The 18207-nt window shown below is 34.6% G+C and overlaps 1 protein-coding gene across 1 annotated transcript in view; it reads left to right on the top strand.

The window, feature by feature from the left end:
- Positions 1 to 18207, top strand: part of LOC111769165 (protein eyes shut homolog) — a 1017614-nt gene that overhangs the window by 32273 nt on the left and 967134 nt on the right. The window contains exon 4 of the mRNA XM_070244139.1: positions 4450 to 4568. Coding sequence (XP_070100240.1) covers positions 4450 to 4568 — 119 coding nt within the window. The remainder of the gene's footprint in view (positions 1 to 4449; positions 4569 to 18207) is intronic.

The following is an 18207-nucleotide window of genomic DNA, read 5'->3' as shown; positions in this document are numbered from 1 at the left end:
GCATTGTCATTGTCATCTGCTTTTCAGGCCAGAAAGTAATTGTCCAAACATCTAAATTGTTTACAGCAGCATTGCATTCATATGCTGGCATATTCTTTATGTCTGTGATAGCCTCTCAGAAGATTATATTTTTTTGCGTTCTTAGGTGTTATATATGTCCTGGGACTAAAGCTCTGCGTAGTAGACTGTATCTCCAGTTTGCAAATTCAGTCAATATGGAAAGCAGAATTAGGGTTAAGTGAGCCTACCATCAGTCTACCTCTTTTGGCCCATTTTAAAACGCCTACCTGTTTAATAAGATTTTCTATTTCTTCTTGATCAATTTTTCTAATTTGTATTTTGTGAAATTTGTCTACTTCATCTAAGTTTCTATCTTGTAATTGATGTGTTACTAGATTTTCTTACTCCCCATCTTTCTTCTGTTTTCCTAGTCTGATAATCTTTATCTTTCAATGTGTAGCTTAAATTGTTCTTAAAAAGAAATAATCTAGAGCTGGATAATTCTCATCCAGTTTCATGTAGTACTCATGCTCATGTAGTACTTTCTGCATTACACCTTGACCTTGTCAGATCTAGGCCGGTATGCCTAGAGCTAATGGCTGCTATTGCCTAGAGGTAATTATTTTTCACTAGGCTAAGCATGTTATGGTCATTACTGCGTGCAGTGCTCAAAATAAGCTTATGAAGTAGTTATTATTGGTACTTTACATATGAAGGCATCTGAGGCTTAGAGAACTTAAATAGATTACTTGGATAAATTAAGTAGGTTAGTGGATGTGGTGGGCAGAGTTATAAGATAGTCTGAAGATTCCCACCTCCTACTGTATATGCCCTGTAAAATCCCCTCCCCTTGAACAGGAGTAAGACCACTGAGTGTGATGGGATATTGCTCCCATGGTTATGATACATTATATTGAAAAAGGGATTTTACTGATGGAACTAAGGTCCCTAATCAGTTGACTGATTTATCCAATATAATATTATCCTGGATGGGCCTGACTTAATTAGATGGTCCCTTAAAAAAGCCAAGTGGCAGCAGGAGATGCTCTCCTGTTAGCCTTGAAGAAGCAAACTGCCATGCTATAAGAAGAGGAGAGCATCTGGCGAGGACCTAAAAACAGTCTCTGGAGGCTGTAAGTCACCCTTGCCTGACAGCTAGCGAGGAAACAGAGGCTTAGGCCTTATAGCCACGATGAGATGGATTTTGCTGAGAACCGCTGAGTTTGGAAAAGGACCCCAAGCCTCAGAGGAGATCCCACCCCAGTCAATACATTGGCTTCAGCCTGGTGAGACTCTTAGCAAAGGATTTGAATGATCCATACCTGGACACTGAACCACAGAAACTGTGAGATAGTAAATTTATGTTGTTTAAAGCTGCTAAATGTGTGGTAATTTGTTACATACCAACGGAAAATTAAGATACTAAGCATGTCTAGAAATCTAACAAGCAACAAAGCTGGTGTTGCAATTTCATCTCTCAGAGTTCGCAATTCAATTCAGAATTACGCTATCCTTCTTATTTTGTTGTATCTGCCGCTGAGCACAGATTTAAACCATGTGGCCGTTGACCTGATAGACTGAACGCTATCTAATAGTTCACCCTCCTACACTGATCAAACCTGACTGCTCTGTTGTCTCACTGGCCGTGCAGTTCGCTGTGCTTGGTCTGTATCACTTTCTAGCATCTTCTGTCTTCCCTGTCTCCTTCTTACCTGTATATTTTCAAACTATGGAAAGTGTTTAATCTAAATTTGGCAGGAAGAGCAATGTCTACTTTGCATTAAGGGGTAAAAATGATGTAGCCCCAACCTCATACATCATGCAAAATTTACTCATTTTAGTAAAGATATTTTAAATACATTTTTCCCTCTTGGCAAACTAGCTCAAAATATTATTACTTAATTATTTAATGCGGAGGTAATGTGGTTTAAAAATAGTATTTTACCTTTAACTATTATTTTAAATTACTGGAATTAATTAACTTTACAGTGTTGAATGGGAAAGTGCTTTGCACTAAGAATACCTAAATTCAGAGAAATGCTTCTGAACCAAGCAGGCAACACATGAATAGAAATACCTGAACTCTGGGTTATTTCTAGTTGATATTCATTTCTGTTCTTGTCAACATTTATGGTTTTAATGTTTAATGTTAGAATAAAAGCTATTTCCTTCATCCTTTTGTGTTTCCTTTTTAAACGTATTCCATCACATCTAGAGATCACTGCTGTGGTACCTGACACTGTAATGACAGTTATACCATTAAATTCATGATAATTTTCTAGTAATTATTAAATCATCAAGAACACCCATAGTTATTAGCTTTTAAGGAATATATGATTTTAATGGGAAAGAAATTTGATTGGCCTTTTGACTCACTCACTAAATTGTTTTCAAATTATTACTGAGATGTCAAAATAAAAACCAGCAGTAAACTTAAGCTCTTGTCTTTACAGAAATGACTCAAACCTCTTAGAAAGTGAATTGTCGGAACATAACTAAAGGGCACCTCAACTTTTCCCACAGATTTCATGCCTATCCATTCTACTCTGCCCTGGTGTCCATCCCTGAATTGGGTATTTTTCTCCATTCACTACACTTGACTTGCTTAGGTAGAATTGCTGCTATTTTAAATAGCATATTCATAAAACAAAATGTAACCATTACATTCGATTTTCTTTTAAGTCCTCTTTTAATGCTTACAAAAAAGAAAAGGAAAAACAATAAGCAAAAAACAATCAATGAAACCTGGGATGTTACCACACTCGTTGAGGAAGTTAACAATGTAGGCGGAACAATGCGTGAGAAAATTGCTGCTATAACCCAGCAAACCATGAGTACCATTAATGAGCACTCTGAGTGGAGGATTAACACATGGCAGGAATAAAGCCCATTGTGGACAACATGGCGGCTCTCATCCCTTTGCTTTTCAGTTGTTCACGAGACACAGCAAACCAAGCAGCCCTATTAAACCAAAGCAGAATTACTCAGTGGCACTTCTCATACATTTGAATTGTTGTAACCTAAATGCACATACAAGGAGCATAAATTTATTTGTTTCTCTGGCTAATATGTTGTTTGACTGTAATGTTTGAAACAAATTTGGTATCCACCTCTAGCCAACATATAGAATTATTTTGAAATCTGTTTTGGGTGCTAAATTCAGCTTTTACATTAGTTTTCCTATAATGTTTATTCTTTTTCATTTGTTCAACCAACATGTATTAAGCATCTACTGGGTACCAGGCCTCCTCAGGGTGCTGGGATGTATTAAACTAGAATGTCCTCTAATCTCAGGGAACTCCTGCTCCTCATGTCTACGCATATAACCACATAGACTTCTTAACTCTATTCACAAGTGGAGAAACCAGGTTGGCATCACCTAGCACAGTTCTATTCAGTAGAAATGTAATGAGACCTATGTGTATGATTTAAATTTTCTACATTAAATAGCAGCCACATTAAAAAAGAATGAAAGGAAACAGGTAAAATTAATTTCAATAATATATTTTGTTTAACACTTCATATCTGAATTATTACCATTACAACATGTAAGTAATAAAATTATTAGTAAGATGCTTTACATTCTTTTCTTCATACTAAATCTTCAAAATCCACTGTGTATTCTATACTTCCATCAATCTCAGCTGGGATCAGCCACATTTCAAGATTCTGTGGCCACATGTGGCTAGTGGCTGCTGTATCGAACAGTGAAGATCAAGATAACAGCTAACAGTGATTTTAGTATTTTTCGTAATGCTAAATCCAGAATCTTTAAATGTAAGAGCCCAAATTCTATATTTTTGATGAGTCCTATTCTTCAAAAATATTTTTAACATACAAATTATTGCCCCACAGTAATTTGAGGTATATTTTTGTTTGTTTGCTCAATCCTAGGAAAGTAAAATTTATATTGTTATAGGCTAACTTTATACTTTAGGAAAAAATGTGCAGAGTTTTACAATTTTAATTGACTAAGAGTGCTGAATTTACATAGGTTAATCATTTGTAAGTTATACCGCAAAGCAATCAGGAGGGTTTTCTTTGTTGTAGTTATATTTTTTAAATTGTGAGCTAGTTTCTGAGTTGCATATTGAGTTATTTAGCTTTATACAATCACTAGCCATCATATTACTAGTATATTATTTTCATATTAAGATATTTAACAAATCCAATAGTTCTGTACCGTGAGCATAGTACACAAATATTTTAATATCTTATGTAGATTTTATCAATATGCTGCAAATTTTTATTGGATTAGATGCTAACGAATTCTGTTCACTCAGTTTTTAAACTGTGACAAAAGTGATTTTGGGGAAGTATTCACATTCTATAAAAATTGAAAAAAGCATAAATTGACTGAAAGACCAAAATAGCCAGGAGTAATATCTGGATTTTAGGCTTAATAGTAAGAAATAACCTAAAGGTTGTGTAATTTTCATATTCCCTCAGAGTTACCAGTGTGTGTACCTGTCTAGTTGGAAAGGAAATTTTTATGAAGAATCCAATGACTGCAAAACGAATCCTTGTAAGAACAATTCCACCTGTACTGACCTTTACAACAGCTACCGGTGAGTAATATATTTATCGTTTACTTCATGAAATTACTTGGAGTGCTCAAGGTCCTTGGGATGCACCCAGACATCATTTTCACTTTACGTCCATTTAATTAAAACAACTATGCCAAAATGAAGAACCATTTTCTGACAAGGTGGTGTCACGTTCATTTGAAATTTGCAAATACCAAAGTCCAGATGCCCAGTCAAAACAGAAATAAACACGTTAAAATAGAGTAAAATGGTGGGTGTCAGGGGCTGGGGGTAGGGGAATAAGAGAGATGTGGTTTAAGGGTACAAACATGCAACTAGTAGATAAATAAGTCCTGAGAGCTAATGCGTAGCAGTGATAATAGGCAATATTGTATTATAATCATCAAACTTGCTAAGAGACTAGATCTTAATTATTCCCACCACAAAAAAGAAATTATTATGTGACCTAATAGAGATGCTAACTCTTGCTACAGTGGCAGTCATGTTGCAATCTATAAATGTATCCAATAAACATGTTGTTCACCTTGAATTTACTCAATGTTGTGTGTCGAACGTATTTCAATTAAAAAAACGGAATAAACAGGGGCCAGCCCCATAGCCTAATGGTTAAATTTGGTGCATTCTGCTTTGGCGGCCTGGGTTCAGTTCTGGGGCACAGACCTATGCTACTCGTTGGCAGCCATACTGTGGTGGCAACTCACATACAAAACAGAGGAAGACTGGCACAGATGTTAGCTTCTCAGAAAAAAAAAAAAAAAGGAATAAACGAATTTTAACTTGGAAATGCAATTTTCAGATGTGGAACATGTTACAAATGCATTTACTTCTTCAAAATATACATTTGCCATCTCAGTGTTGTTTGGACCATTCCACGCAAAATAAGTGCCACAATATGACTCCTTAGAGCATTAAAACTCCATTTTATGGAGTCCTTATAACTCCATTGCATTAAAACTTTCAGTTTATTACCTAGAGATTATCAAGAATGTGGATTATTTTAGTTAAATTATTGGTACATTTTACAGCATTAATTATCCACATCTTTCACAATCTAATCATATTAATTAGTTTTTAGATGAGAGGTCCATAAAGACTCTAAATAGAAACTGAGTAGCTATTGCTATTATTTCAAAATTTTCATAACCAGATAGGTATTGGTGAGTAGCTTTTATTCTTGGACTTGTTCCATATACCCTAAGTCCTTCAAGTAGATGAAAAACAGGGGTATTGTAACTAGAATGCCTTTCTTCTTGTCACAGAAAAAGATTAAATGAACACAAATAGATGATTATTTTTCTAAGGATAAATCAAAATGATTTCAGGCTGTCCTCCAAAATAACTCACACACTTTCTTTTGTCTTGTGATTACCATTGAGAATTCTGGATCATCTCAAACATGTAAGGATTTTTACAAATGTTCCTCACTTTCATGATTAAAATGGGATATAAGACCCAGACTGGTCAATAGTAGGCAGGTTATTTCATTAAAAGAAAATTCTGAAATAGCTTGCAATAGTTGGATTGATTTGTCAATGACAATAATTAAAAATGCATAATCTTGGTAATATAGAAAAACTTGCAATGCCAATAGTTCACATTTGTTTAAAATATGCAAAAATGTGAAAACCCAGAGCTATTTTTTGTGACATTATCAATTATTAAAATTGGTATATCACCAAAAATTAACATTAACTGCCTCTCTATCTCTGTAGTGAGAGAAACAATCAACTTTTGTTGGGCTAGGAAAAAGTTCTTTGTAGTTTTCTATGTTTGTTTTGTTTTCCCTAAATAACTCTATTAGTTATAACCTATAATATATGATAGTCTTTTTCAGTCTTTTTCAGAGACTCTGATATATGCTTTTTAACATTCAACTCTTTCTTTAATCCCTAAAGATAAATTGTTTATGCATTTGCATATGTGTGTACTCACACTGTCAGTTGGCTCCAGACAAACATGAGCAAGAGCACACTTGTTGAACAAGTTGGGTTGCTAACTCATTCCGAGAGTGAGAACAGGCACCGTGTGAATCCACGGGGCACCTCAGTGAAAGAGTGCCGGAAACAACTGAGAGGTTGGAGCTTGTGACACACTTTTGGTGAGGGTTTAAGAAAGTGAGGCTTTGGCCTGGATAGGATATTTTCAGGAAGTGGAAAGACTTCTATGATTGGGTTCGTCATAAATCTTACCTTGAAGGGTGGAAGATTAGACAGAGGTGAGAGCCAAACTTTTAAAGATGCAGCACTTACTCATACTAGCCATGAGAGGGAAATGTTGGCTATTCTCATGGCTTAGATAATGTTCACATTTTTGTCTGTATTAGGATACGATTCTGGAGTCAGTTTGTTTTTGTTTCAATTCATCAGGGTCACAGAGTAGCCTTGCCTCATTTTGATGTTCTGTGAAATTGTTAAATGTTCAGCAGGAGAACCCCAAGATCTAACTTAAACCTAGCTTGTAGTACCTGGCCAGCTCCTGGCTATCCTGGATGTTGGCTGCTTTCTCTTTGCCCAGATGCAGTCTCAGTCATATGTATGGAGAAAAAAATATGTGTGTGTATGTGAAATATATCACTTATGTTTATCCACCTATTAGTCCAAAATATGTTATTCTTATGATATATAATCAGGCAGAGCAAGAGGACTCAAATGGTGATTTATTATCCAACATGATAGTACTTTGATTTAGATAAAGATATTGCTCTTTTATACAGAGATCTTAAAGATCTAAAACAAAACAAGCAACAAAGTATCAGGCTTAATTAAAATACACTTTATTTTAACATTCATAAGACATAATCAGTATTCCTAGATAACTCTGAAACCACTAATTGTGAACACATAATGACTTAAATTTATAAATGTGTCAGAAGACTTTGCCACTTAAATGAACACAAACTCTGTCATTTTATCGTTCCTCAGATTTCTGGTAGATTACTGATTTTATTTCAAAAGATACTGTCATATGTTTTTCTAGATATAAAAATAGAAGTCCAACTGAAGTAGGCTTTCTGATTGTGTTTCATCTTTCTGATTTTAAAGATAATACATTAATATAAATGTTATATTAGCATTGGCTTTACTAGATTGTAAGGAGAGGAGAGAATTCGTTAAATACACTGTCAATGAGGTGAGCATAGTTCATACGTCACATGAGTTATATATAAACATGATGACGCACTACTTAGGAATTTCGTTACCAAATTATCTTCTTATAATAACTTTATTGAGACATAATTTGTTTACTGTACAATTCCCTCTTTTAAAGAGTACAATTCAAGAGTTTTTAATACATTCACAGAGAAATGAAACCATTACCGTTATCTTATTTTAGATATTTTCATCGCTCCAAGAGAAACCCATACCTGGTAGCAGTCCCTCCCGATCCCTGTTCCTTTTCTGCCTCTATGGATTTGCCTGTTCTGGACATTTCATATAAATAGAATCACGCAGTATGTAGTCTTTTGTGCTTGGCTTATCACACTTACTATATGTTTTCAAGGTTTATGTTGCACCAGCTATCAATGCTTTATTCTTTTATATGGCCAAATGATATTATATTGTATGATTATAAAACATTTGTTTATCTATTCACTTGGTGGAAATTTAAGTTACTTCTATTTTTTTACTATTACGAATAATGCTGCTGTAAATGTTCCTGCACAAGGATGCGTATTGACAATATTTCTAATTCTTTTGTATATATAACTAGTAGTGGAGTTGCTGGTCATATGGTAACTCTATGTTTAACTTCCAGGGGAACTTTCAAACCCTTTCCCAGAGTGGATGCACTATTTTATAGTCCCACCAGCAATGTAGGAAAATGTCAATTTCTCCACACCCTTGTCAATACTTATTGATGGCTGTCTTTTTATTTTAGGTGTCCTAGTGGGTATAAAGTGGTATCTCAATGTGCATTTGATTTGCATTTCCTTAAGGACTAATGATGTTAACCATCTTACAAAGTGTCATTTTAAGATATGCTTTGTGGCTATGTGCACATATTCTTTGGAGAAATATTTCTTTGAACTTTTGCACAACTGGGAATTGGGTTGTCTTTTTATTATTGATTTGTAAGAATTTTTATATATTTTGGATGCAAGTTATCCAGATATCCATATATGCTTATCAGATGCAATTTGTAAATATTTCCTCCCATTCTGTGGATTATGTTTTGACTTTCTTTAAGGTGCCCTTTGAAGTACAATTTTAATTTTGATGAAGATCAATTAATCTATGTTTTCTTTTGTCACTTCTGCATTTGGTGTCATAACTAAGAAACTGTTGCCTAACCCAAGGTTTCAAAGATTTATTCTTATATTTTCTTCTAACAGTTTTATAGTTTTATCTCATATTTTTGTAAAATCCCTTTTAAGTTAATTAATTTTTGTGTACGGCATGAGGTAATGGTCCAAATTTTTTTTTGCATGTAGATTTCCAGTTGTTCCAGGACCATTTCTTGAAAAGACTATTTTTTCCGCATTAAAATGTCTTGGCACTCTTTCTTAAAATCATTTGAACAAAAATGTGAGAAATTGTTTCTGGACTGTTAAATCTATTCCATTGATCTATATCTATTCTTGTTCTGGTACCTCTCTCTATTGTTGTAGGTTTTAGTAATGTCGAAATTAGGAAGTAAGTATATCTCTAGCTTTTTTTTTTCTATTTCAAGATTGTTTTGGCTCTGTCAAGACCTTTGCATTTCAATATGAAATTTAGTATCAGCTTGCCAATTTCTGCAAAAAAAGGCAACTGGGATTTTGATGGAGATTGCATTGAATCTGGAGATTAATTTGGAAAATATCTCTATATTAGTAATAATGAGTCTTGCAATACACATTCACCGAATGTCTTTTCCATTTATTTGAGACTTCCTTAATTTTTTTCAACCATGTTTTATACTTTTTAATGTACAAGTGTTGCATTTCTTTGTTAAATTTATTTTTAAGATTTGATTCATTTTGATGTTATTGTAAATGAAATTGTTCTATTCATGCCATTTTTGGATTTTTCTTTTCTTGTCTACAGAAATATCACTGATTTTTGTATATTGACCATGTATTCTGCAACCTTTGTGATCTCAGTTATTCTAATAAGTTTTTGTGGATTCTTTAGGATATTCCATATGATTATAGACATAGTTTTACCTCTACCTTTCCAATCTGGATGTCTTTTTTCTTTTTCATGCCTCATTATCCTGAATAAACCTCCAGGACAATGTTGAATAGAAGTGACAAGACTGAACAAACCTGTCTTGTTCCTGAGCTTAAAAGAAAATCATGCAGTCTTTCACCAATGAGTATGATATTAGCTGTGAATTTTTCATTGGTGTACCTTATCACATTCTGGAAGTTCCCTTCTTTTTATGAAAACATGTTGAATATTATCAAATGCTTTTATTGCATTTATTAGTATTTGAGTTTGTCCTCTATTCCATTAATATGGCGCATTACATTCACTGATTTTATGATTTTAAACCAACCTTGCATTTTTAGTATAAATTCCAATTGTTATGGTGTATGATCTTTTCTTATATGTTATTGAATCCAGTTTGTTAGGATTACGTTGAGCAAATTTGAGTCTATATTGATGAGATCTTGGTCTACAGTTTTCTTTTCTTTTTGTGTGTATGTGTGATATCTTTGACTGTTTTGGCATCAGAGTAATTTTGTTCACAGAGAATATGTTGAGAGCTGTCCTGTCATCTTTTTGAAGAGTTATAGAAGGATTGGTTTAATTATTCTTTAAATTTTTGGTTAAGTTTACTGGTAAAACCATCTGGTCCTAGGCTTATTTTGTGGGAAAGTTTAAATTACCAATTCAGTGTCTCTGCTTATTGTAAGTCTGTTCAGATTTTCTATTTATTCTTGAGTCAGTTTAGGGAGTTTTTGTCTTTCTAGGAATTTGTCTGCTTCATTTCGGTTGTCTAATTGGTCGCCATATAATTGTTCTTAGTATTCCCTTAGAATCCCTTTTATTTCAGTAAGGTTGTAAAAATTTCTTCTCTTTCAGTTTCTGATTCTGGTATTTTGCGTCTTCTCTATTTTTTTCTTGGTCAGTTTAGTTCAGTGTTTGTCTTTTCAAAGCCCCAACTTTAAGTTTCATTGTTTATCTCTATTTTTTTAATTTTCTCTTTCATTAATCTCATTATCTCCTTCCTTCTACTTCTTCTGTATTTAGTTATCTCTCTTTCTACTTTCATAAGGTGGATGGTTACATTGTTGATTTTAGATCTCTCTTCCTTTTTAATATATTTACAGCTATAAATTTCACTCTAAGCACTCCTTTAGCAGCATCTCATAATTTTTTGGTATCTTGTGTATTTATTTTCTTTCATCTCAAAATGTTTTCTAATTTCCCAAGTGATTTCTTCTTTGGCTCATTGGTTATTTAGGAGTGTATTGCTCAACTTCCACGTATTTGTGAATTCCCCAGATTTCCTTCTTATATTCATTCCTACTTTGATTTCATTCTGGTCATAAAACATATTTTGTTTGAGCTTAATCCTCTTAAATTTACTGAGGAGTGTTTTATAGCCTCACATATGGCTATAACGGAGAATGTTCTATATGCACTTGAGAAGAATGTGGATCCTGCTGTCGTTGGGTGAAATGTTCTATAGCCGTCTGGTAGGTCTAGTGGTTTGTAATGTTGAGCGAGTCTTCTGTATCCTTGTTATCTTCTGACGATTTGTTCTATCCATTCTAGAAAATGGGATATTGAAGTTTGCAAATATTGTTGTTTATTTTTTCAATCTGTCACTTTTTGCTTCATTTCATTGGGGCTCAATTTTCAGATGTATATTTGATAGTAATTGTTAGATCTTCCTGATGGGCTTAAATGTTTGTAATTACAAAATGTCCATCTTTGTCTCTAGTAACCTTTTCTTTGTCTTAAAGCCTATTTTGTCTGATATTATTATAGCTGCCTCAGGTCTCTTTTGTGTTATAGATTACACAGTATGTATTTTTCTATTCTTTTATTACCCCAATCTATTTGTGATTTAGCATTTAAAGTTTGTCTCATGTAGACAGCATATATTAGATGATTTTTTAAAATCCACTCTGGAATCTCTACCTTTTGAATAGGGTGTTTACTCAATGGATTTAATGTAATTGCTGATAAGATAGGCTTTCCATCTGCTATTTTCCTACCTTTTTTGTGTAGGTCATGTCTTCTTTTGTTCCTCTATTCCCTCATTATTGATGTCTTTTGTGATAAATAGGTTTTTTTCCGGTATTAAACTTTAATTTGCTTTTTACTTTTACTATATATATGTTCACTTATTTTCTTAGTAGTTGTACTGTAGATTACAGTTAACCTCTTAATTTAAAGCAAGCTACATCGTGTTAGTGCCAACTTAATTTCAGTAGTAGACAAAAACTTTGCTCCACTATTGCTCCATTCCCTTCCACCTCCTTTAGGATATTATAAATTATAAACCCACCAACAAAGTTTTGTCTTTATTGCTTTATTCACTGTCTTTTAAGTCAGATAGGAAAAGAGTAATAAACAAAACTACATTTATACTGTCTTTTATATTTACCTATATAGTTACTATTACTGGTGCTTTTTATTTTTGTGTGTGAATGCAAATTACTGTCTAGTGACTTTTCATTTTAGTCTAAAGGACTCCCTTTAATATTTCTTGTAGGTCAAGTCTGCTGGTGATAAATTCTCTCAGTTCTTGTTTATCTGGGAATGCCTTAATTTCTCCTTAATTTAAAAGATAGCTTTAAGACATATAAAGTTCTTGTTTGACAATATTTTTCCTTCGGCACTTCAAATACATCACATCACTGCCTTCTGGCCTATGTGGTTTTTGGTAATTGATTGCTAATCTTACTGAGGATCCCTTGTACGTAATGAGTCACTTTTCTCCTGAGGCTACCAGAATTCTCTCTTTGTCTTTTGATGTGTTGATTATATGTAATTAGCTTTTTATCTCTTTGAGTTTATTCTATTTGGAATTCATTGAGCTTCCTGGGTGTGTCAATTAATGTTTTTCATCAAATTTGCAAAATTTTGACTATTATTTCTTCAAATATTTGATTTCTTTTTCTCTATCTCTTCTGAATCTGGAACTGTTAGACGTGTGTTAATGTACTTGATGGTGTCCCACACTTCTCTGAGGCTCTGTTTATTTTTCTGTATTATTTCTTTCTGATCTTCAGGTGCAATAATTTAATTGATTTATCTTCAAATTCACTACTTCCTTCTTCTACCTACTTAAATCTGATGTTGTGACCCTCTAGTCATTTTTTTCTTTTTGAGGAAAAGTAGCCCTGAGCTAACCTCTGCTGCTAATCCTTCTCTCTTTTTGCTGAGGAAGATTGGCCCTGAGCGAACATCCATGCCCATCTTCCTCTAGTTTATGTGTGGGATGACTGCCACAGCACAGCTTGATGAGTGGTATTTACGTCTGTGCGGGGGCTCCAAACCAGTGAAGCCCAGGCTGCTGAAGGGGAGCATGTGAACTTAACTTCTATATCACTGGGCCAGCCCTTCTAGTGATTTTTTTAATTTCATGTTTTGTACTTTGCAACTCTAGAATTTCTATTGGTTTCTTGTTTGTAATTTATATCTCTTTATTGATATTCTCAATTTGGTAAGACTTCAATCTCATACATTCCTTAATTATTCAGATACGGTTTTTGTTTTTCTTTGAGCATATTTATTACAGCTGATTTAGTATTGTTGTCAAGCAGGTCCAATATCCAGTCCTCCTCAGAGACAGTTTCTGTGGATTACATTTATTCCTGTGTCTGAGACACTTTCTCTCTTTGTATCACTCATAATTTTTTCTGAACACTTGACCTTTGAAATAATATAATGCGGCAAATCTGGAAATCAGATCCTACTTCTTCCCAGTTTTTACCATATTTTGTTTGTGTTTTGTTTTGGTATTGTTAGTTTAGTTAGTATTGTTGGTTTAGTGATTTTCTTGGAATAATAAATAATTATTTATTCTTTGTCACGTGCACTGTTATTGTCTCTGCCCAGCACCTAGTGGTCAGCTAATGATTTCACAGAGATTTTCTTAATCTCCTTGAACTAAGTCGTCTCCAGCCTTTCCTGAGGGACTCGGTGTGAGGCACGCCTTCACCACTCAGCCAGGCACCTTACAACTCTGTCTTATTCTTCACTACCTGCTTGCACAGAGCCTCAAGGTCAGTCATTGATAAGAGATTAAGGTCTTTTCATATGTTTCTTAGGAGTGTGCACAGACTTTAATCTTGTTTTGTCTTCTAGTTTCCCAGGAATATGTGTAGATTTTCAAAGACCCTTATGAACATCTCATTCCCCACTTCTTTCCTGTAAGTATACTGCTCAGTCTCTTGTTAGCCTCAACTAAAATCATCACCTCAAGCAGCTGCAAGGTTAAGCAATTGCCATTGATTGTTTTAAATAAATGCCCTTTATGTAGGGCTGTTTGAACAGTTAGGTTTGAGTCAGGTCAGATAAAGTCAATTCCTGAGAATGAAACATTTCAGAGAGCTGCCAGACCAATGAAACAGTGCCATTCCCTGGGAAGAATCTTTTGGGTGAGCTCCAAACCTGTACTGACCCCTCAGTGGCTGTTAGGCTGTTGGTTTCACAGCTGCCATGATTGCAATGTTGTTGGTTTTCAAGTCTGTTGCAGAGCTGGGGAGAAGGGAGTGAGGACACTGCAATTTAAGCTGCCACAAAGCTGACTATGCTTTTCAGATTCAGCCATTTTTCTTGAATAAACACTCCTCAGATTTTTGCAAGTCTTTAACTCATTTCCAGAGTTCTGAAAAAGTTGATTTTGACTATATTTGTCAATGTTTTTGTTTCTTTTATGGAAGAATAGATTTTCAGAAGTCCTTCCCTGCCATTACTGAAGTGATTACACCAAATTACATTTTATATTACTTATATGATAGAGAGAGAGAGAGAGAGAGAGAGAGGAAATATGAGTTCTAGAATCAGAGTGTCTGGATATAAGATAAAAAGTTTGGTTCTATCCCTAAAGATTAGTGTGAATTGGGTTAAGGAAGTTTATTCATATTTCTAAGGTTCCAGTTTCCTTATCTAGAAAATGGGAATAATAATATTTATACCTATGAATATAGGTATAAATTAAATAATATAGGTAATAATAGGAATATAGGTAATAATTAAATAAAATTCTGCACATAAGGTATTTAGTTTATTTCTTGTCTCTAGTAAACTCTAAATATCACTAGTTTTTATTATTCCTGAGGTTTATCTTTTTTCCAAAAATATATGTATGAATAAGACTAGGGTAGCAACTTATAAAGGAGAAATCCATGGACTCATATAAATATCAATTCATCCCATTTTATATATTTATATGTATAGCAAATGAAAAACACTAAAAAGAGATTATCCTTTCATAACTAAGGATGCTTAAAATACCATATATTTTAATAGATCAAATGAAAATTGCATTTAATTGACCATATGCTTATATTCCTTGAGAAGAATAATGTTAGGAAAACGAATATTTGCTGGAATATGGAACCCTGTAGGTGATCTGCATGTCCTAAGTTACTGAACTACCTACATGCGCTCATCTCTAAACAACTGGAGTTAACATAGTTTGGTGTTTACACAGTTTCAAGACATTAAAAAGCAAATTGGGCTGGGGATGTAATTTGAATGCTGACTGCAACCTGCCTTCTGCTATTCCTGGCACGGTTTAGAATTTAACTGCCTTCTTTATTTCTGATTTTTCTTCCCCCAAATCAGAGTCAACAGCTTTAGCTACAGATGGGGCTCTGTATGGCAGTTATTGGACCCAGATGCCACACTCTGGAGCATGTTTTGCCAACAGCAGCTGGCTCCTTTGCTGCCTGTGTAATTGGCCTTTGTGATGATGCTTTGGCCTGCTTTTCTCATGCACGCTACAGAGCAGACATTCAGACAACAGGAAGGTTTCCCCCTACTTGACCACATGAATTTTGTTTCTTTTTCTCAGTTTATAATTTATGCAAATTTTTCCTGGATGCCTTAAATTATAAAGTACTATACGTTAGAACTTTTCGTGCTTCCTATAAGGATATATTTTAAAAATTTTAATGAATATAATTGAAAAAATGTTTGAAATTTAAAGAGTATAAGTAAAAATCTATGTCCATCTCTATGTATTTAACATACTGAATGAAAACTACAAAATACTGATACATTACTAGAGATTTTGATATTTTTCTTCTTTTTTTGTCTCACTTAGCCCAAAATGCTAAAATAAAAGTAAAATGAATGCCAATATAAAAGTAAAATCATAACAGAATTTTAATCCCAGTGACCACAGCCCATGGTACAGTATCCATCTTAAACAGATGGAAGATATTTCCTCTATAAAAATCTAAGTTTTGAACAAAATGTGTGTTGGTATGTGGATCTTTCACTGTTTTTTGGATAGCTACACCATACTTTATTTTATGAATATAACATAATGACCACAACTTTTAATATTTTGCAATTCTAAACTATTATTTGGGGAAATTAATTATGTGTGACTCTTTGCATGCATGTATCTCTATATTTGTACGATAAATTCCTAGAAGTAAAATGGATTGATTAAAGTGTGTCAACATTCAAGATTTGGACAGATTTTATCAAATTATCATTTGGACCCATTTATTATTTTTTTTTCCTTTTTCTCCCCAAATCCCCCCGGTACATAGTTGTATATTCTTTGTTGTGGGTCCTTCTAGTTGTGGCATGTGGGATGCCACCTCAGCATGGTCTGATGAGCAGTGCCATGTCCGCGCCCAGGATTCGAAACGACGAAACACTGGGCCGCCTGCAGCGGAGCACGAACTTAACCACTGAGCCAGACCTCATTTGGACCTATTTAATATGACATTCACACAAGCAATTAATGAGACTATCTGTACTAGACACTTATTGTTTATATCAGTTGTGCTAGAACAAAGTCTCTTAGTGAGGCTTTATATATGCCCATTTTATACATGAGAGAACCAAGACTTAGATATTTTCAGTAATTTAAGCAAAATCACAGTGTTAGAAAGTAATGGATCTAAATATTAGACCAAGGTCTGTGTGGCTCCAAATCCATGGTTTCAGATCATTTTCAACTGGTCTTGCTTTTCATATAAACTCATACATGTATTACAACTGCCTGCCCTTCAGTTCCCAGGGAGAGCAGCCACCACTGTAATTCTAATGAATTTATGAAAGATTAAATAGTTATCCTTCTCTCACTGGAGAAGCTGGAGCCTCACATAGTTCCAATTTCATCAAAAAAGAGTAGCTCAAACAGTAAAACTTTCTTTGACAGATGAATACATCTTAAGACCAGTAATACCTTTACAAATAGGCTTTAGAATTCACTAATGAAGTCAAATTGCTTTTTGATAACAATAGCACAAAGGAAGGGAAGAGAAAATCACTATTTCTTGCAGTAAGGCTCTTACATTATAAGTGAAATGATATTAATATTATTTGAAGATAGCAGTAAGCTAAAAAGGTATGTGAGAACCACTTTTGAGCCAGCCCTGATGGCCTAGTGGTTAAAGTTCAGCATGCTCTATTTCAGCAGCCTGAGTTCAGTTCCTGGGCGTGGAACCACACCACTCGTCTGTCAGTAGCCATGCTGTGGCAGCACCTCACACAGAAGAACCAGAAGAACTTACAACTATACTCAACTATGTACTGGGGCTTTGAGGGGGAAAAGGGAAGAAAAAAGGAGAAAGACTGGTAACAGATGTTAGCTTAGGGCGAATCTTCCCCTGCAAAAACCACAAAAACAAAAAAACACATTTTGTGAATGAACAAATGAGCTCTTGCTTCATTGAAACTGGGTTCAAAGGAGGGAGGCAAGATACAGTGTTATCTGGCACTGTGATGTTTTTCAGAATAAATCAAGTGTCTGTCTCCTACCTTAAAAAAACCTCCCTACAGGGGCTGGCCCCGTGGCCGAGTGGTTAAGTTCGCGCGCTCCGCTGCAGGCGGCCCAGTGTTTCGTTGGTTCGAATCCTGGGCGCGGACATGGCACTGCTCATCGGACCACGCTGGGGCGGCGTCCCACATGCCACAGCTGGAAGGACCCACAACGAAGAATACACAACTATGTACCGGGGGGCTTTGGGGAGACAAAGGAAAAAAAAAAAAAAAAAAAAAAACCTCCCTACATACCCTCAGTATTAGTTTGATAGGGAAAATCTGGCATCCCTCAGCTTCTGCTGTATCACCCGATCTTGGCCTTCATCTTCTCCTAACATTCTTTCCGTGTGGGTGTCTATCTGTGTCCAAATTTCCCCTTTTTATAAGGACATAAGTGAAATTAGGTTAAGGCCCACCCTAATGACCTCACTTTAACGTGATGAGCTATGTAGGGACCCTATTTCCAAATGAGGTCACATTATGAGGTAGTAGGGGTTAGAACTTCAAGATCTTTTACGGGGACACAATTCAAATCATTAACATCCTTTGATGTATTCTGAGTGCAGATATTAAATCGTTTCTTATAACTGTGGAGATCCAGGGTATTATAATTTAGTTAGCCATACATAAAATCTCTTGAATTTTATTCACAGAACTGTGTAGAACCATATTTAAAAATTATTTTTATTATTTTAAAAGGTAGTTAGGAAGAAATCTCTGAGTGTTAAATCATCTCATTATTTTATGTAGAACCCTAGTAAAAG

Source organism: Equus caballus, chromosome 20 (genome assembly GCF_041296265.1).
Source record: "Equus caballus isolate H_3958 breed thoroughbred chromosome 20, TB-T2T, whole genome shotgun sequence".
Taxonomy (NCBI): domain Eukaryota; kingdom Metazoa; phylum Chordata; class Mammalia; order Perissodactyla; family Equidae; genus Equus; species Equus caballus.
This window is presented reverse-complemented; position numbering and strand designations above follow the sequence as displayed.